General features: G+C 36.8%; 3 protein-coding genes across 4 annotated transcripts; 1 reads left to right on the forward strand and 2 right to left on the reverse strand.

Annotated features, from left to right (window-relative positions):
• The first annotated feature begins 1,801 nt into the window (after positions 1 to 1,801).
• On the forward strand, positions 1,802 to 4,183 carry LOC113323119. Of its 2 annotated transcripts, XM_026571385.1 has the most exons (3): positions 1,802 to 2,047; positions 3,079 to 3,476; positions 3,889 to 4,183. In XM_026571385.1, the coding sequence occupies exons 1-3, from the start codon at positions 1,917 to 1,919 to the stop codon at positions 3,924 to 3,926; spliced, it is 567 nt and encodes a 188-aa protein (XP_026427170.1). In that variant the 5' UTR covers positions 1,802 to 1,916; the 3' UTR covers positions 3,927 to 4,183. The 2 variants fall into 2 exon arrangements, with proteins under 2 accessions (XP_026427170.1, XP_026427169.1); XM_026571384.1 differs by lacking the exon at positions 3,889 to 4,183 and having other exon boundaries at positions 3,079 to 3,817.
• A 145-nt stretch (positions 4,184 to 4,328) lies between these two features.
• Positions 4,329 to 8,874, reverse strand: LOC113323120 (50S ribosomal protein L20-like). Its single transcript, XM_026571386.1, has 3 exons — positions 8,737 to 8,874; positions 8,430 to 8,632; positions 4,329 to 4,894 (listed from the first exon to the last, which is right to left on the reverse strand). The coding sequence occupies exons 2-3, from the start codon at positions 8,613 to 8,615 to the stop codon at positions 4,700 to 4,702; spliced, it is 381 nt and encodes a 126-aa protein (XP_026427171.1). The 5' UTR covers positions 8,616 to 8,632; positions 8,737 to 8,874; the 3' UTR covers positions 4,329 to 4,699.
• An 8,661-nt stretch (positions 8,875 to 17,535) lies between these two features.
• Positions 17,536 to 19,861, reverse strand: LOC113322986 (protein disulfide isomerase-like 5-1). Its single transcript, XM_026571196.1, has 4 exons — positions 19,590 to 19,861; positions 18,957 to 19,015; positions 18,652 to 18,827; positions 17,536 to 17,871 (listed from the first exon to the last, which is right to left on the reverse strand). The coding sequence occupies exons 1-4, from the start codon at positions 19,716 to 19,718 to the stop codon at positions 17,777 to 17,779; spliced, it is 459 nt and encodes a 152-aa protein (XP_026426981.1). The 5' UTR covers positions 19,719 to 19,861; the 3' UTR covers positions 17,536 to 17,776.
• Positions 19,862 to 20,317: the final 456 nt, after the last annotated feature.

Below are 20,317 nucleotides of genomic sequence, written 5' to 3' on the forward strand. Positions count from 1 at the left end.
CACCTTGAAATGTTGGTTGATGTTTATACATGTGGAGTAGCGATTTGGTTTGCAGTACCTCTAAAGTGCTTGTCACCCAGGATTTACAATTTTTAGGGTTTTATTTGTTGACTTACTCTTGAACTTTCCCAGAGCTTGACATGATTGAGAATCTTTTCCCTTGTGATAAGATTTTTCAATTGTTTGTGTTTGAAAAAGGGCTTTGAAACATTTCTGTCCAGTAAGCCATCATGTAATTGCTGCAGGGTTGTACCAATCTTGTTGTATTACAAGGCCAGGATTTTCTCACATTCCTTCATCTTTTTCTTTTTTTTGAAACATTTTTCTGGTTTTGAAACAAATATTCCTTCCTTTATCTTGTTTCTCCCTCTCCATTACATTTCACTTCAGGTTCCATTCAACAACCAGCGAGGTCTTAGAAGGGATTTTTTTTTTATTGAGCCGTCTTGTTGCCCTTTGTGAACAAATCTACCAGGTGACTCTAACTGTGCATGGTAACTCAAAATTTGACATGTATAAATCAAAATGTATATGACACCCTGTTGTTTGGCGTAATTTTTTTCTTGATTCAAAATCTGTCACTGCGATCCAAAATTTACACTTGTGTTCCAAAATTTGCCCCATAATCTATAATTTGTCATTGGGACCGGATGCGCCCGATGACCCAAAATTTGCTCAGGGAAGGGAACTAAAAGGTACCTCAAGGTTCTAAAATCCAAACTTTGACCTATATTAGCACAGTAACCTAGGCTCAAATTTTGTTGTCACTGAAATCTGCCCTCGTGACTATTTGCCTTATGACCCATAATTTACCTGGTGGCAGAAAATTGTCATGTGACATCAAATAAGCTATAAACCCAAGTTCAGCTAAGCTGACGTGAAATGTTCCGTCACTATGTGCTAAAATTTATCGTTGTAATCCAGAATCTTACTGAGACCCAAGAACCTAAATTTTATACTGTGAGTCTGTGATTCAAAATCTATGGGCCCCGAAAATCTACCGGATAGTTCAAAATGTCTAGTCCGTCTAAGAGCGTCCACAGTGGTGCGAGTATAACCAAAGACCAAAGACTAAAAAAAAGACCAAATTTGGGTTTAGTCCGTCATGTGGCATAGTGGGAAAAGAGTATATTTGGTCGCGCGTTGATAAACATTACGCCTGGGATCAGGCGTTGGTAAAGATAACGCCCGAGTGGGGCGTTGGTATAGTATACGCTTCAGAAACAAAAAAAAAAAATGGGGCGGAGGTATAAAGCCCGCCCCATGCAAGTTTCATAAATTGTGAAGTTGAAAATGGAGTGGGGCGTTAAGTATACGAACGCCCCATTTCGCGCGTTAAGTTTATGAACGCCCCATCGGGCTTACATTTAACCAACGCCCCGTTTCAGGCGTATATTATATCAACGCCCCATGAATGGCGGAGATTATATCAACGCCCGATGTGTAGCGGAAATTATATCAACGCCGACTATATTTGGATTTGGTCTTGATCGCAGACCAAATTTGGTCTGGATTTTACTCTTTGATCAAATTTTGATCGATGGTCCGTCCCACAATGCCAGCCCACTCGACTGAAAATTTGGGTTTACTCGTCCATTGCAGTTGCTCTAAAAGTCTTTGGTGCCCGATGATATAAATACTGACGTGTTCATTGAAGTGGGACCCGCATGTGCTTTCCAGACAGCAACTCTTTGTAGAACGGATGCTGGCCGCTGGCGGGCTGGTGCACATCACGTGACGTGGCTCATAATAAAAAAACTAGAAACGGAATAAGCCGATCCCGGTTTTTTGTATTCCTTGTCTTGTTTTTGGCTTGGTAGAAAAGAAAAATTAGACCTACAACAAGAGGAAGAAGAAGAATAGAGGGAAAAACACAAAAGTTTGGACAAAATCAAATCAAAACCAGAGAGACAGAGATGGTGTTATGGGAGGTGACACTAGCAACTGCGTATTTCCTTGGATTGAAGAAAACTTACAAACTTGCTCTTCAGCTTCAACGCCGTCTTATTGGCCCTAATCATCCCAGGATTCGAGATTTTGCTTACAGGTAAAACCATACCAGACCCCCTTTCTTTTCCTTCCGATTTTTTCAAAATTTTAGTCTGATTTAATTTTATGATTACAAAGGATATTATATCTGGGGTTAATAGATGAATGTGATTGATTGGGTCTATCCTGGGAAACAAAAAAAAAATGTTGTGAAAATTTAGGGTTTTCTGAGGATACATTAGAATGGTTATAGATGCAAATTTTTTAACTCATTGTGATTCTGTACCTAGTTGAGAGGGAGTATAAGAAAGGATTAATGTTTGCTTCTCTTCTGGGAAAATTTTGGTGCTTTAGAATTTTTGTCCTGCCTCAGCTGTAAGCCAAAAGGTCTGTTGAATTTTCAATAGATTAAGGGTAAGGGTGGGTTTGGATGGATAGTTTGAGATCTTTCGAGTGGTTCATTTCATTTCCTGGAAACGATGTGTTTAGGTCAAATAGTGCTTTGGGTTTTGGTTGCTGATTTGGGTACGTCTATGCTTAAAAAGCACTATCTCAATAGTAGCGTATCCATTATCTAATGAAAGTTCAAGTTTAGGTTGTGGAAAGTTAAATTGGAGTAGCATATTCATTTATATTTCACCTTTTGCTGTAACTTGTTAATTGTTTATCTTGATCATAATGAAAACCGGGTTGTACCGTCCGTTTCAAATATTTCTGCTGCTGCCAAAAGCCTGGTGGGTTAGTACTTAGTATAACTTGTTAGGCATTTTGTACTGCTGATCCTGTGATTTTCTGGATTTGAATAGGATATTACTTGAGAAAGAAAATGAAATCTAGCAAGGAATGTTCTTTCTCACTAAATTTTGGGAGACTTACTGTGATCTTGGCAAGGAATGTTCTTTGTCACTAAATTTTGGGACACTTACTGTGATCTTGGCATCAGGTTTACAAGATTGGCTTCAACAGCTAGTAGATTGTGTCTGGCATCTTGAAGTTTAACCAATTTAAAACCAAGCAAACTAGTTTTATTTAAGGATTCAAGGTCTAGCCATTACTCTCTTGTGCTGATTTTTTCTTTATTTCTTATAGGCGCACACGTGCTGTTTTTGACATGGCTGTCACAGTTCATAAGAAAGTACAGGAAAGGGACCTTGAAGTTGGTAGGAATCTCGGAAACTGGATCCTACGCTGGCTAGATCGCATGAAACCATCGGCGCAGATCCGTGCCATTGGACCAGGTAAAGAGCCATCATCCACTGGTGGAAACCCAGCAAAACATGTACCAAAGCATGGCCAGCCACAACCTCCTAAGAGCAGTGGGACGTCCAGCTATGGAAGTTCAGATTCAAAGTCCAAAGGGAGAAGACTCTTTACCTCATCAATGAGCTTCCTGCCAAAATCTCGCCCTACATGGATGAAGAGGATTCAGCCATATAATCCTATCAGTTCAAGCACACAGTACAGGAATCTCTCCACCTCTGCGCTCGGTATGTCAACTATAACCAATGGGATTAGCAGAAAGGAAGGAGTAATTAGGAAGGATTTAATGCAGTGGATGTTAAGAAACTGACAGAAGGTTATATTATGCGGTGGATGTTAAGAAACTGATAGAAAATTTTGAGGCTTTTAGTTTTCCATAACCTGGTTTTTGTATATTCATCTTGTTGGGTTCTGTCAAATTCGAAGATGAAGTACCCAAGTTGTTGTTAGAAGAAAGAATAATGTGTTTCAGTGATAGTTGAAATGGACCTAGAAGTACACTATATTTATGAAAACAAAACTTTTGTGCATCTCCTCTTTCATCAAGTGACCAATTTTCTGTTATGGAAACAGTTTTAGTTTTTTCACTTTGGGTTTATGACTTTATGTTTGATTTTTATATTTTGCGACTGACCACAGGGAAAGCCAGTCCATTGATTTGTAAAGAGGTTCTCTGACTGAAACAAAGCAAAATGAAGGAAAAAATATTCAACATCTCTTATCACAACAAAGCTGGTAAAAGCATGCTACTCCCTTTCTCATTATGTTTGTGAGCTGAAGGTTTAAATCTCAGAGACCTGATCTTGGAAGGAGACAGTCAAACTGTTAGGTGCAATATTCACAATATTTTGACTCCAGTAATCTAGAGTTCAAAGATTGGAAATGCTGCAACAAACTGGATGCTGTTATCAAGTCTGCATTCTCCACTATGCACCAAAGTGTGCTAACAGAATTAGTGAAGCCATTCAGGTGCAAGACGACTTCCGGAGATATTCCTTGTCTAGCACCTGGGCCTCCATGTTATACAGCAGAAAACAAGTTCACTGCAGATTTTCTCAAGGCGTCTGGTAGAAATAAGTGGTAAAACTGTTTTCATAATTTAGTGAGAAATCAATCTGGGCTACAATACACAGCAGAAAGTAAGGATTTCTGAATCTGGATATATACTGAAGTTTTTGCGCCCAAGACTTATACAAGAGTAAACCTGTTTGAATACAATTTATTAATATTGCAACCAAAATAAGGTCTACAAATTAAAGTAAAATATAAGTTCTAGTCCAGTAAGAACAAAACCAAAATTATACTCCCTAGTGTCTCATATAAAACTTCTACTCACGGTTATGCTTCTCTGTAGCTACTTCTGACCACAAAAATGCAACCCCAAAGCATAAGCGCTGCAGCTTGAGATACGACTATGAGGGTCACAGTAGATCAAAACGAAATTAGCAGTTTATAACAGTAGCTGCAAGCCTTGCTTTTTGGGAGAGGCTTCAGCAATCTTCTTGTTTCCTGGAAAGGCTTGACGGGAGACATCAACTAGGGCTTTGAAGCTGTAAGGTTCGTGCATGGATATCTCCGATAGCACCTTTCTGTTTAGCTGGATGTTTTCCTTGATCAACCCATGCATGAAGTTTCCATAATTCACCTGAACAGTACGAGCCAAAAGAAAACAATATCAAAAAGAATCAACCCAAAGCCACCTAATATTGAAAAACAATTCTAAAATCCTTAGAAGTATACAAACTTTATCAATTAATGGGTATTCAATTTAGCCAAGGATAATTTTATTCCAGGATCGACAGTTTAAGAGCTGGGTTGTGCATTGGTAGTGGTACATACATTCTGCCATAAACTAATGGGTTAAAATTGTAACTATAAAAGATAATCACCACTCCTCTTCCTCTCTTGGGTTCCTTTCTCTCTAACATAATGCAAACTATATGATCTTGTATGTAGCTTAGATGAGATAGCTTTATCAAAAGGGATGAAAAACAAAAAAGCAATATCTACAGAATTTCTTACTTAACAGAGAGGCGATTCAAAATCAAACTATAGTGTGCATAACAAGCTAATCAAGACGAGAAAACTAAATTACTTTAAAATAGACGCCTCATATTCAATTGTCATTACACGCCATGCTACCTCACTCATCTGTTAACATTGGGTTAACAACATACCCTGTAATCTAGTTGACAATGTAAGGCACCATGACGTCAACAGATGAACAAGCCATAACTGTATCATTTATACTTTTTTATGAACAATCAAAAGCCAGTAAAACATGTCTATTCCTTTACCTATTTGGCTAATTCCTATCTCAGTAAGTAGCAACGGAAGCAACAGATGGAAACTAGGGAATGGAGGGATACTGGTATATGAAATCTATCTGGTAAAAGGAGCCACCATTGAATATTATAGCTACAGATCTTGATCGGGATTAACTGTATAGTCTCCAGACATTGAAATACTTTTAATAACTGTAATGTGAAGTGCAATGACATTACATTTCGGCCACACACATTAGTAAAAGACTAAAAGGTAATACATAAAAGTTCATTTTTTTATACCTCAATCACCTGTTGTTATGATATTGATATTGCACGAAAACTTATTGCCGTGTATTGCCTATATGTACCCGACACATTACTGTATTTCGCTGTCATTACAATATTTGCAAATACTAGCTAACTTAACATATTTAGTTGTTATGCGCACTCATCAGGTACATCATGCTGTCTGTTACTGTTCACACTTCGCACTTAGAACATTCTGACTAGGAATTCTACAATTTCCTTCAAATGGTTTACTTAAGGGCTAGACTCTAGAGAATACTCGTGACAAGCAAACTTCCTAGCAAATCTCTTTAGATTAAGTGCTTGTTCTATATACTCGAGACTCAAGCCAACAATTTATACTGTGTGAACAATCAATAGCAAATAAAATACGGCTTTTCCCTTTACCTATATGACCATTTCCTATCTCGATAAGTAGCAAAACGGAGGCAAAGATGGAAAATAGGGAATGGAGGAACACTAATATACGGAGTCTTACTGGTAAAAAGAGCTACCATAAAATATTTTAGCTGTGAATCTTTATCAGGAGTAACTTTACATTCTCTAGACGTTGAAATACTTTTAATAACTGTAAAGTAAAGTGAAATGACATTATGTTTCAGCCTCACACTTTAGTAAAAGTGTAATATATGATTGTGGCCTTTTTCTACACCTCAACAACCCGTTCTTATGATATTGATATTTCAATAAAACTTAAAGTCATGTATCGACTACATGATTCCAACGCATTACTCTGAAATACAGGAATAGTCGTGTATTGTCGCACTCATCAGGCACATCATACTATCTGTTAATGTTCACAATTAGAGCATTCTGACTAGGGGTACTACAATTTCCTAGAAAAACAACAGCAAGTACAACATGACTATTCTCTAACATATTTGGAAGGAATAAAGCTATACATTGATGTCAACAACGTAAGGCACTATGATAACAGTGTCATTTATACTTTTTATGAACAATCAAAAGCCAGTACAACATGACTATTCTCTTACATATTTGGCTAATTCCTACCTCAATAAGTAGCAATGGGAGCAAACGATGGAACCTAAGGAATAGAGGAAAAAAAAGGGAAAACGAAGTCTATCTGGTAAAAAGAACTAACAGAGAGGCGTTTCAAAACTAAACTATAGTGTGCATAAACAAGCTAATCAAGATGAGAAAAGTAAACTAAAAAACAGTAAATTACTTTAAGATAGATGTCACTCATCTGTTAACAATGATTTAACAACACCCCCTGTAATCTAGTTGACAACGTGAGGCACTATAATGTCGGCAGATAAACAAGCCGTAACTGTGTCAACAATAGTACTTTTTATGAACAAGCAAAAGCCAGTACAACATGACTATTCCGTTACCTATCTCAACAAGTAGCAACGGAAGCAAACGATGGAAAATATGGAATGGAGGAATACTTATATACGAAGTCTAGCTGGTAAAAAGAGCTACCATTGGTTATTATAGCCACAGATCTTTATCGGGAGTAACTGTATATTCTCCAGACATTGAACTACTTTCAGTAACTGTAATGTAAAGTGAAAATGACATAACATTTCAACCTCCACTTTTCGTAAAAATGTAAGACATGAATTGTTGGTTATACCTCAACGACCCATTGTTATGAATATTGATATTAAAACTTACAGTCGTGTATTGACTATATGTATCCAACACATTACTCTATAGCGCTGTTGTTACGATGTTTGAAAATACTAGCTAACTATACACATTTAGTTGTTATGATCACTCTAATTCAGGTACATCATACTGTTTACAATTAGAACATTCTAACTAGGAATACTACAATTCCCTTCAATTGGTTTACTCATGGGCTGGTGAATACTCGTGATAAGAAAACATCCTAGCAGATCTCTTTAGATTAAGTGTTCGTTCTAATATACTCAAGACTCAAGCCAACAATCTACACTGTATGAAGAATCAAAAGCAAATAAAACACGACTTTTCCCTTGCATATTTGACCATTTCCTATCTCATTAAGTAGAAATGGAGGCAAAGATGGAAACTAGGGAATGGAGGTATACTGATATGCAAAGTCTTACTGGTAAAAAGAGCTACCATTAAATATTATAGCTACCGACTAACTTTATATTCTCCAGACGTTGAAATACTTTGAATCACTGTGAACTAAAGTTAAACGGCATTAAGTTTTAGCCTCACACTTATTAAAAGGGTAACATATGAAAGGGGCCTTCTCCTATACCTCAATTACCCGTATTGACTACACCAATCCAACACATTACTCTGAAATACAGGAATAGTCGTGCCTTCTCATACTCATTAGACACATCATACTATCTGTTAATGTTTACAATTAGAACATTCTGACTATGGATACTACAATTCCCTTAAAATAGTCTACTCATGGGCTGGTGAATACTCGCAAGAAGCAAGCTTCCTAGCAAATCTCTTTAGGTTAAGTACTTGTTCAATATACTCAAGACTGAAGCCAAGATTCAACAATTTTGCATCATACAGGTACTACTTAATAACAAGCTGAGAACCTAAATCATTTCTTCAATCGAGTTATAATCCATCCAACGATGTAAGGCACAGCAAAAAAGAAAATATCAAATACGATTTACTTACTCCGTGCAAGCGAGAACCGGCATTGATACGTTCAATCCAGAGTGATCGCATATCCCTTTTCTTAGTTCTTCGATCTCTATAAGAATACTGCAAAGCCTTTTCAACTCTCTCTCTTGCTATTCTAATACAATTCTTTGCTCTCCCTCTAAACCCTTTTGCAAGTTTAAAGATCTTCTTCTTATTCATCTTTCTTCACTCAAACTCTGATTAACAAAAAATCAAAAAAAGAACATCAATCTCCAGAAACCAAAAACAATAAATAAATAAATTTATAGAGCCTCGATTCAGATTAGATAAAGAAGCTTACCCTTTAGAACGCGATAATCTGAACTGGAACTGTACAGAATCTTCAGAGAGAATGAGAGTGAGGGTTTTAGAAGGTCGTAAAATGGGATGGAAGAGATTTAGGGTAGATGACGAAGCTACTCACAAATCGAGTTTTTGGGGGTTTTTCACTTTTTTCTGATTGCAAAGCAAATGGGCATTGGGGTACTATTTGTTTGGTCAAGCCCAATTTGAAACCCAGCATTTGCTTAGACTTATTCTTTTGGAAGGGTAAGATTCAAGTTTCTCGCTGAACCAACGTCTCCCAAAATCAACGCCCGGGCCCGGTCGTAGTGGGATCCAACATTTTACATCCAGACGCCATTAGAAAAGGCGTCTCCTCGGAATTTACAAAGACGCCATTCCAAATGGCGTCTTGACTCTGTTGATCGGTCAAAACGTCATTCCTAATGGCGTCACAGAAGTGTTACAGTAAAACGCGCAGGGACATATTTTCTTCTTCTCTTTTCTTCTTTTCTCTTTTCTTCTTCTACCAAACCCGAAAACTCCTCTTTTGCATTGATGGATTGATGAGGATTTAGGGATTTTTTGCGAATAATCTTACAAGGGTTTGTTCTAGTTGTTGTGGAGAATCTTTTAGTGGCATTTTGGGAGATTTTCATCAACAAACCAAGACTAGATATGAAAATTAAGTTTTGATTGATTTTGTTGATGTTGTGTTTTAATTTTAGGTATAAACAATTGATTTCGATTCTATTGAATGCATAAACTTGATTATGTTTTCATGGAGCAGTAGCTCAATGTTTCAATTGATTTGAAAAATTGGAATATGAATTTAGGGTTTTGGATATTTGGGTTCATTTAGGGGAAACACAAATTGATTGATTGATTAATTCATGGTCACAAAACTTGATTGATTGTAGTTGAACGATTCAATTGTGTTTTGGCAGGGCTCATGTATTTGTAATTTGATAACCATGTTACAAAAAGAAATTTTTTGAGAATTTTGTCACGAGTTTGAGGATTAACTCTATTTATGTTGATGTGTAGATGATTATATAGGTGAAATTGATGTTGTTAATATGATTTTGTTAGAGGTTTTCATATGAGCATTGTGCATACCTTAATGTGATGTGAATTTGATTGTCGGAATTCATATGTTGATTGTGCATAGATTAATATATGTGGATGTTTGTTTGTTATTCACATGTTGATTGTACTTCCCTTACTGTTTGCTTTATTAGATAGTGGAGCATATCTATTTGTCTAGGTTGGAGAAGTTATCCGAAATATCTCAAAGTAACGGACGGATACAATATAAATGTGAGGACTTAAAAAAGAGAAGTTTTAAATTTAGGAGTAGTTGGACTATGGTAAATAACTTTTACAAGATAGTGGCTCATGACAACCCTCGTACACTGATGCTTCTTCAGATGTGTGGTTTTTCTTCCGTATTTCAATTTAATTTTAAGTATGTGGATAATGGATTAGTCGAAGCTTTATGTGAGAGGTGGTGTAAGAAGACTAAAACCTTTCACTTCTGTGAGCTTGAGATAGGTTTGACCCCTCTAGATTTCTTTCGATTGACTGGTATTCCAATCGGAGGAGGTAAGCCAATCCCAGAATTACCTAACGAAACACTCACGACACAAGAATATGAAGCTCTGGATGATAAGTATTTCCGGGGTGTGTTAGATAATTTGGGATCTAGAAAAAATCAGGATTTGAAAAGTGGAGATTATGACTCAAAGGAATGTACCATACGTCTTTCTCACTTGGCTAATTACATACAAAGCAGGAAACCTCCGGCTAACAACACCGAAATTGCCGATGAGTTGACTAGAATGTTCTTGCTTTGGTGTATTGGTGCTTTTTTGTTTGCAGACTGTAGTCTCAAAATAGATAAATGATGGTGTCTATTGTTGGATAATTTGGAAGATGTTGGGTCTTATGATTGGGGTACTCCCACTTTGGGTAATTTGTATAAACGTCTGGATGCTTGGAGTTCGTGCAAACAAAAAGATATGAGTGGGATTTGGATGATCTTAGAATTCTGGTATTATTTTTATTTTTGTAATTGTCAGCCAGTGTTGAAGGATAACTTAATAGATGATGAATTTGATCCTCACCATGCTATTGGTCTATTTCATGAGTTGAACCTTAAGGGCTTGGGGAAGGTAGATCTTCACAAACACTCTGTGACTGAGCACGCGCGCAGATAAGCATGAGGTTGTGAGATGCGGTTATTCCCTGGTTCAAGGATAGTTTACAACAACATACTAAAGAATTTAAAACAACACTTGAGATGTCTAAGAGGAGATTTATTTTCAAGGATGTTGTTAAGGGAACAAGAGTTTCTGCTTATCTGGCCGAGAGATGTATGAGGTAGGTGGTAGGGGCGATAGTTATCCCATGCAACCCCTAGTTTGGATATGGTATTTGATAAGACAAAGCTTGAAATTGGTGACCACTTTCATTATGTCCCGGAAGAAATGTATGAGAGGTTTTGGAGAAGTCATAGCGTGGGAGCTCTTAGGACAAAAACAACTCACATAAACACACGTGATGATCTCGGAGTGGGACACATCGGTGTACTCCGGAGTTTGATGCCCCAATACCCACCTCCTACCATGTCATCCCAGACATACACATACGACCTAGCCGGACAGTCCATGACACAACTCCCAAACATACAATGGGACGTGCCTTTCTATAAAGAATCGTTTGAAGATCTAGTTCCAGTCCCCAAACCACCACCAAACCCATACAATTTTTCCGATATCAATGCCTCACCGGTTAGTCCTTTTATATTTCATTTTCATTTTCATTTGAATATTATTCATGGTTAAATAAGTATGTTAAAAATTTAATTTTAATTGAATATTATTCATTGTTAAATAAGTATGTTAAAAATTTAATTTTAATATTTTAGGAAGAGATACTCTAGTGTTCGGCGGAGACTTATTGGTGCCTCCAATCTACCATACAGGCATTGTACGATGAGTCTCGTCGTTGAGCTCTGTATAACACCCCCACAACACATCGTAGTTCCGAAACATCTGGTGGCCTCTTCACTTCCAGTCAGGAAGAACAAACATTTTATAGCACTTATAATGCAGGTGTATCATTGCAGGAAACCCAACACCGTCGTAAGCGTCGGGCTGGAGACCCCTATACATCGAATGATTATTATGTCTCTTTTGGTGTTGAAAGTAACGTTCCTCTAGAGCCCCACATGTCAATGGAGCATGCCTCGCCAATATATAGTGATTTATCAAACTCTAGTGAATTCTTAGGCCTGAGTTTAGGTGGTAGTTGGCATGGTAGTGTTCATGGTAGTGGTAAGAGAGGTGAAGATAGTGTTGATATGGATGTTGTGCCAGAAATTCAGTTTACCCGTTAGTCTAGTAAAACTGGTTAAAATGGTGTTGATTAGCGAGGGTCTAGTATATGTTTGTTATTTTTTTCTTGTTTGATATATTTAGTTTCTCTTAATATAAGTTGGACATCGTCTTATCCATATTATGTTTTCTTGATATTTCATGTTTATGCGTCTTTTATAATATACTTCATTGAAATTTATGAAACAATACACAGTTTTATTGTTATGGCGTGACTGATAAAAATTTAAATGTTAATTTTATTTTAGTTGTAAAATGGAGTCAGCTATTGTTAGATATATGCGACGATGGAGAGAGGCGGCATACCCTCAACAGTACCACAATGATAGTCATGGAGATTACGCAATCATGCATCATGAAGTGTTGCAGGAGGTGCATGATTTGCACCAACCCGAACCAATGTTGGTTTTGAATATAAGAAGCATTAACAAATACCGTGTTGATGCAGATGCTAGGATGATGCAGGACTACTTCAATCCCGGTTGCAGATACAGACTTGAGCGTTTTAAGGGACGCCACGGTTTGTTCCGAGAGCTTTTTCTTATAATATTTCCAGAAATTTGCGCCTGAGATCCTGATTTTCTACAGCGAAGAGATGCTTGTAACTTCCCGGGTCTCTCTCCTCATATGAAAATGCTCGCCGTCATAAAACACCTAGCAAAGGGGGTAGTTGCAGATATCCTAGAAGATTACACTCAGAAGGCTGTAGCAACAATATACATGTACGTTAAAAAATTTATGGATGTACTACTTTGGGTTTTTAACGACCGTTACATGAGGCGCGCAACAACTGAAGATACTAAGAGGCTATTAGCTGAGAATGCAACTCGTGGTTTTCCTGTAATGCTTGGAAGCCTCAATTGCACCCATTGGGAGTGCATATGTTGTCCTACTGAAGAAGCCGACCGACACGTGGGACATCATAAGAAACCAACTCTTGTTTTACAGGTTGTGACATCATATGACAGATGGTTCTGACACTGTTATCTTGGTGAGTCCGGGTTTAACAACGAATTAAATATTTTGTGGCAGTCAGGATTATGTGATAGAGATATGAGAGCGATAGACCCTACTTGCAATTTTAGCATCAACGGTCACGAGTACAAACATGGATACTATTTGGTCAACGGGATCTATCCTGAAATACCGGGGGTGGTCCATGGCTATAAGAGATGCCAGACTATGCCGTCGGTCCATAGGAAATTTAATAAATACCACTCCGCCAAGAGGAAGGACGTAGAGCGTGCTTTTGGTGGCCTAAAGTCCAAATGGGGTATAATTAGGAATCCTTGTCATTACTGGTTTCCTCGCGATGTAAAGACAATTATGAGAGCTTGTTTAATAATGCATAACATTTGTATGGAGTATGATTATCGTGATAGGGAATGGGCGAGGTTTGATGCACGAGAAGCAACACCTCCAGTACAAGGTGACGTGAAAAAGCGCGTGCATATTTGAAAAGCCATGCCCGGTGGAGACACTTACAAGCATATATAACTGAGCACATTTGACAGCGTCACGTACAAGGATTGTGAGACGGTCAAGTCGGCACCGCTGAGGTGCAGGATGCCCTCCCCACTTCTGATGAGGGTACTACCGATGTGGATGACAACGCGGATATTTATCCAACTGATGATGCTAACTTTTATGAGAACGGATAGTAGAATGCACTTATGCTTAATTTCCTAAAACGTTTTCTGCACTTATGTTTGATTTCCTAAGACTTGTTATGCATTTTTTTTTTATTTCCTATAACATTTTAATTTTTTATTTATAGAATTAAATTACACTTTAAACACCAAATACAATTCATTTTGGATTTTATTAGCATTTTTATTATAAATTAAGCTTAGACGTTCACATGTCTATGATTTTATTACAAACTCCCCTGGCTCTTTCACCATATTCAATTGTGATGATAGAGCCTGTTTATCGCTGATAATCAACAGAAACGGACCTAAACATTTTTGAAAGAGTATTTTCACTATTTACAAATGACCCATTATTGTCACCAACGCTATAAACTTTTTATAAAGGGCCATTTGTTGTTCATAAGCATCCCTTTTGCATTTGAATAACACTATAAAAACGTCAGTAAGGTTACCCTTGAATATCATATCCACAAAGTATCTTACATCTCTTCAAAAAAAACCTGGGTAGAAACACAATCCTCGGAAATGAGTTATATTCACAAGTGAAAACAAACAGTTTGTGTGGAAGCCACCCTCGGCCTTCATATTTAAGGTCATCCAAATAACCTAGTCCACTTATATAACTTGTGAGACAAAGTAGTACATAATTCGAATTATATAAACCATGCGCTTCAGTAGTGAAGAAGATTTAGGAGTTGTGGGAGCATGGATGCAGTAACAAATCAAGGTCCACCGGGGGGGGGGGGGGGGATATATGATGATCAGAATGTTTTCTGGAACCGTGTTTTTCAAAACTTTGAAGATCTTACCAGAAACGATAACACCAGAACTAAAGCCTCGGTTAAAAAAAGATTTTCTTTGATAACCACGGATGTCGATGCTTTTGTTACATGTTTGTTTCATGTAAACATAAGAATATGATTCCATAAATATATAGTGTTAGCATCTAAAACCCCGAATAACTTGATTTTTTTTTATTAACATGTACAGAAAACAAGATCCAGGATCGATTTTCGTGTGGATTCAAAGAGGCCTTTCAAATATGATGATTTGTACGATTTTCGTGTGGATTCAAAGAGGCCTTTCAAGTATGATGATTTGTACGAGCTCTTAAAGAACGTTGTATCCGCATACAATGTTGAATGATTAAATACTAGTAATGGAATGCTAATAAAAAAATCGTGTGAATGCAACTAGTTTCAAAGGTTGTGAATCATGCAATGTTTTATCATTATCTTTCATCCCGCTCATAGGTTGGCTTGGTTGGATGGCTTGGTTTGAAGTTTGAGGATCTAAGATTGACGGATCATATTCCCTGGGAAAGTGCATCTTTAGAATTTCAAAAACCTGTTGATGTCTCCAACATTTTGGATTTTCCGTATCTTCCTCGTATAACACTTCGCCATCCCGGTACTACATTCAAATTTATAAAATAGTATTAGTGCTAAGTCGTCAAAAATTATTATATATGAAATAATTAATGTTATCAAACTCACCACAATTTCCGGGTTCGCTCCACTTGCCAATTCCTGAAAGCGTGTTTAACATGACCAACAAACCTTTTAACCTCTTTTTTCAAAGTGCCTACTCTTTGCTGGAGGGACTTGGTAGTTCTAATGGTGTCGCCCCGCCATTGTGCCTTGTATTCAACTACAATACAGGACCATAACTCTCTCCCTGCTTGATCCTTACCTATAACCGGGTTACTTGTTATCGCACACCAAGCACCTATTATTGTGATATCTTCATTTCTAGTAAATTTAGCCATGCTTGATAATGGAGTAGGAGTTTTTGAATGAGAGATATAAATTCAGAAGAATGAATGGGGTTTACAAATGTTTATGGTGTGTTTGGTTTGGTTGAAACCAAGCTCTATTTATAAAGTGTACAAAATACGAACGTTGGGATAAAATACGTTCTTATGATATGCACCATCGGATTGATAGCTCCGTTGGTGATCTAACGGTTAATAATTGAGATGCTATTAGGAAAGGGACGTTGCTGAACAACGATGGCTTTTGATAAATATTAAGGGACGTTTGGGTCTAGTAGGGATCATTTGTAAATAGCAATAATACTCTCTCAAAAAAGTAATAGTCATTTACTGTTATCGTTTTTGTTGATATTAGTTGTAAATAGGGTACATCAGAACCATTGCGAACTCTGGACTATTGAAAACATTAAAAGGCTTTTTTTTCTTCTTTTGTTACTGGATGTATCGAATTTAACTTATAAATAGCCTTCATCAGAACCATTATAAACAATGGAATATAAAAATTATATATTTTCATTGGGATATAACATTATTCTTTGATTATTATTTTGTTCTAGTTTTACCATATTTGTATCTACGAAGAAATGGAAACCAAGTACACTACGCAGGAAGACGGAGCTCTAACACGGGCTTACTGCAACGTTTCAAACGATCCCGACGTATTAACATATGAGAAATCTAAGGAGTTTTGGATGTGTGTTGCGCAATTGTTTACCGATATAATTGGAAATCACAATCTTCGGACTTGGAAATCATTACAATCAGGGTCTTCACCATAAAGAAGGAGGTGAACTTTTTTGTTGCAATTCAGATACCCATATATCACAATGTTCCCGAAGGATGGTCTGAACAAATGATTGTAGGTGAAGCGATGTAAATGTATACATAAATATAATTTTTCCTTTACACACTAATCCTAACTATCTTTTTGTTTACTGCAGGATACACAAGCGCGCCAGTTATACCTTCAAAGGAAGGGAAAGACATTTATGTATCACAATTGCTACCTCAGCATGAGGCATCACTTTTTTTATATGGACCCAATTGTTAGCCCGTCGTGCAGCCTAATGACATCAAACAGTTTGGTTTTGTGGGTATATCTCTTTGTAAACCCTCACGAGACAAAACTCGTGCAGTAGGGTCGCCTAATAGTTGAAAGGCTTGTTACACGGGCTAAGTGTAATCGCGTGTCAGGCGACAATGACGTAGATTTATATTGTATCATGTACCCTTCTTCGTTTGTCTTTTTTTGTTTGTCAATGAACGTGAGAATCCGAAAAAACTTATAATAAATTGGTGACGTGTCCAACCCACTAGTTGGTTATTTTGTTAAGTGGTTGATATGTATTTTTTTCCTTAATGGGTGACGAAGATTTGTGATATTTATTATCATTTCTTTTCTTTTATGTAATTTATAAAGAGTGTACGTTTGTGGACTACCATGAGTTGAAATTAATTGAATATAAATGGATGAATTCTTGGAACATCCAACATGCTTATGACATGGTGGGGCATATAACATTAGGCGTTCCCTACGTGACCATTTAGGCGTCCCTTAAAATAAAACGTACCAACAAACTATCCGTTTTATCTCCTGATTAAATATAATCTTTATATTATCAATTTGTTTGAAGCTAAAAAAAATGGCTAGATTTTCTTGCAATGAGGATGTTGCATTTATTGGTGCCCGGTGTTCTGTTGCAACAGAACTAATAGTTGGAAATCACCAGGTCTATCCATATCTTCTTAGGAGCATTTCCTACAGCGTTTAGCTACTTTAACTCCTCAAATAGTGGTCAACTCTCTACTCTCCCAAATTATTCTGGTAGTTTCATTTTTCAGCCTAATTGCTATTTAGCCATGGTCCAACAGAGGATTTACAAGTCATGAATTATGGCTTCCCTCGTTGGATTCAGAGCAAATAAGAGAAATATGTAAGGGGGTGTAAAAGACCACAACAGTTGGTACCAAAACTATGGAGATAAAAACGAGCAAGGGAAGAAAAAGAAAAGAAAACAAGTTTAATGGTGATACAGTTCAAAACTGTTGCAGAGAATTATGTGGAAGCAAATGGAATGATTGACCAACTAATGAGCTAACACAGCTAAATTCTGCCAAATAAAAAAAATTACCACAATCTGCACAGAAAATTCTGTTGTTTTTCTTTTTTTGTTCTCTTCATATTTCTAGCCAACATAAGTAAATTACATATGAACTTCCTAGTCTCCCTACCCATTACAATTCTTTATCACTATCAAGCAGCGCGTTGGCTGCTGCTTTCTCTGCCTCATCCAAAACAAATGCTTTGAGCGAGTCGACGTCTCTTGTTCCTGTCATGGGCATTAGACACAACAGAAAAGTCAGGCCTCTCAATAGTTCTAGTAAGGATTACAAGTCAGTATAGCTTAAAAAAGAGTACTACTACACTCCAGACTTATATAAGTTGCAACCAGCGCTAGACTAGATCTGTTTGTAGAAACATACATAGATAAATGCGAAGAGAAGAACAAAATGTTTCTGTGGGATTATAAGATGTGTAAACAAAGAAGAAAAGGTAGAGTGAATACTAATAGACAAGAAGAGATTTGGTCATTTCTCTAACAAAAACAACGGGGCAATGTCTTTTCCTTACTAAAGAGAGAATACCAGACAGAAAAGATATTTCACACAAACAGATTTTATTTCTATTCTTTTTTCCTCTTGTTTTGGTTACTAAGGAGGGGTTGAATGTGTGAATAACGGGGTGGGTAATATCAATAACTACAGTAGCAGTATTGGTTTCTGCCCCTAATAGTCTCTCACTGTCTCACCTTTTGCAAGCACAAGCTGCATAGAATTGACATATGACAAATCACACCAATGAACAATTTATGGATAAAGTTTATGAGAAGAACTAGTGCAGAGAAGGGTCTCAAATAAGCTCATAATCCACAAGGCATTTGCAATTTAAATCATGTTTGCTAATCCTAACTAAGCCAATGGGAACTTAACAGTAATGGATATTTTGTTTTCTGAAGTAGGACGCCAAGAACAATGTATAACATTATTGTGATTGTAATGAAATTGAAAATGAAACCAAAAATCAAAGCAACTTATGAATTAAGAATTACCGTTATATTTTGCAACTTCTTCCCCATCATAGAAGATTTTAAATGTAGGATATGAATGTATGTCGACCTTGGTGCAGACAGGCTTACTAGTACTACAATCCACTTCTCCTATCTCTATCTCATCTGCTCCTTCCATGACTTTCGCAAAGTCCTCCCAAAGTGACCCTAAGTTTTTACTGAAACACAAAGGTAACAGTGAATAGAAAAGCAAAACAACAAATAGCACTAACACGACACAAACTAACATATCCAACAAGGAATAGTCCCAACTGAAAATAACAACAAGAACATAATCAACAACTTACCAGTGTTTACACCATGGAACACAGAATTTCACAAACCATGCAGTGTCCTTTTCCTTCACCTAAGCAAACAAAATGTACCAGAACAAAATTTAGCATCCTGCAATGCACTTAACAAAAGAAAGAGACAATAGACAAATGAAACGAACATTGAACATGTTGCTAGTGAGCTATTGCTTCCCAGGAACGCCCATTCTGTATCTAAACAAAATCGATCAACGCCATAAATTTTATTCAAAGCAATCCAAATTACCTAGCTACTGAACGAATTTTTGTGATTTTATACGATTTGCTTAATAATTATCACAACCCTATTGACTGAATACTGAATGGAAAGATTTCATCAATCTAGTAATTCCTTCTTCTTCGTTCACCAATTTTCAAACCTAGTAGAACTAAACAATCAAAAGCCAGCATGAATTGAGTGCTGGAGAACTTAAATTCTGCATAAATTTGTTCCTAATTTGAAAAAAATCAAAAAATGGCCTTATTTAAACATGAGTTCTTCGATGTAAGATTCAGTCTCAACTTACAATCGAAAGAAATTACTTATTTGATATCAACAATCAAGATTCTCAGTGAAACCCTAGAAATAAATTCGAAGTGGTTGAATAAGAGAGGGATCTAGAGTAATACCTTATCAGAGAAAGTATCTGGAGTTAGGGTAATAACTTCCGATCTTGTAGAAATCACAAAAGAGAAGATAATTATTGAGACGATTAGAAGAAGATGATGATGCTGGGAGTAACTACTCGGTTTTTTCATGGTTGCTTTTCTCTTCTGGTTTCTCTTTAGAGCGTGGATCTCCTCTTCTTTTCAAAATTTTGATTTATCTGTCCTGAAGAATAAATTTTCCAGCTGAATTTTTTTAGCATCTTATTTTTTTTCGTACTGGGGAACTAAAATAATAAATGGTTACGGCTTGTTTGGCAGCTAGGAAGCAGCAGTTTACAGATGCAAAAAAAAAAAAAAAAAAAAAAATTGCCCATCTTTTATAACTTCTCCGACTTTGGTACTGTGGTACGCAGCTAATTATGTACTTAAGTCTTATGATAAGTACTAACTATATGCTACCCGAGCTATATATCTGTAGCTATAGTAATTAACTACTGGTCTGTAGCTGACTTTACAGAGGGAATACGAAAGGTCATAGTACTCACTAACTATTAATTAATGCTACAGAGAAAAGGCATTTCATTTCTATCTCTGAATTCCCTGACTTTAAAAGGCATTTCATTTCATGAGTACAAGATTCTTACAAGGACACGTACATCACTTGGTGTCTTAGATACATTTAGACACTTGTTCATATGGTGAGTCAGCCACACATTTCTTTTTGACACGTCATATAACACTCCTTCTTG

Source organism: Papaver somniferum, chromosome 11 (assembly GCF_003573695.1).
Source record: "Papaver somniferum cultivar HN1 chromosome 11, ASM357369v1, whole genome shotgun sequence".
NCBI lineage: Eukaryota > Viridiplantae > Streptophyta > Magnoliopsida > Ranunculales > Papaveraceae > Papaver > Papaver somniferum.

What these genes read in the sequence shown, in the direction of transcription:
- LOC113323119 (XM_026571384.1), top strand. Translation starts at nt 1,917, where the DNA reads ATGGTGTTATGGGAGGTGACACTAGCAACTGCGTATTTCCTTGGATTG. An exon ending in ATTCGAGATTTTGCTTACAG is followed by an intron (nt 2,048 to 3,078) that starts GTAAAACCATAC and finishes TATTTCTTATAG; the next exon opens with GCGCACACGTGCTGTTTTTG.
- LOC113323120 (XM_026571386.1), bottom strand. Translation starts at nt 8,615, where the DNA reads ATGAATAAGAAGAAGATCTTTAAACTTGCAAAAGGGTTTAGAGGGAGA. An exon ending in CCGGTTCTCGCTTGCACGGA is followed by an intron (nt 4,895 to 8,429) that starts GTAAGTAAATCG and finishes CGTACTGTTCAG; the next exon opens with GTGAATTATGGAAACTTCAT.
- LOC113322986 (XM_026571196.1), bottom strand. Translation starts at nt 19,718, where the DNA reads ATGAAAAAACCGAGTAGTTACTCCCAGCATCATCATCTTCTTCTAATC. An exon ending in CAGATACTTTCTCTGATAAG is followed by an intron (nt 19,016 to 19,589) that starts GTATTACTCTAG and finishes TTGTTTGCTTAG; the next exon opens with GTGAAGGAAAAGGACACTGC. An exon ending in GTTCCATGGTGTAAACACTG is followed by an intron (nt 18,828 to 18,956) that starts GTAAGTTGTTGA and finishes TTTGTGTTTCAG; the next exon opens with TAAAAACTTAGGGTCACTTT.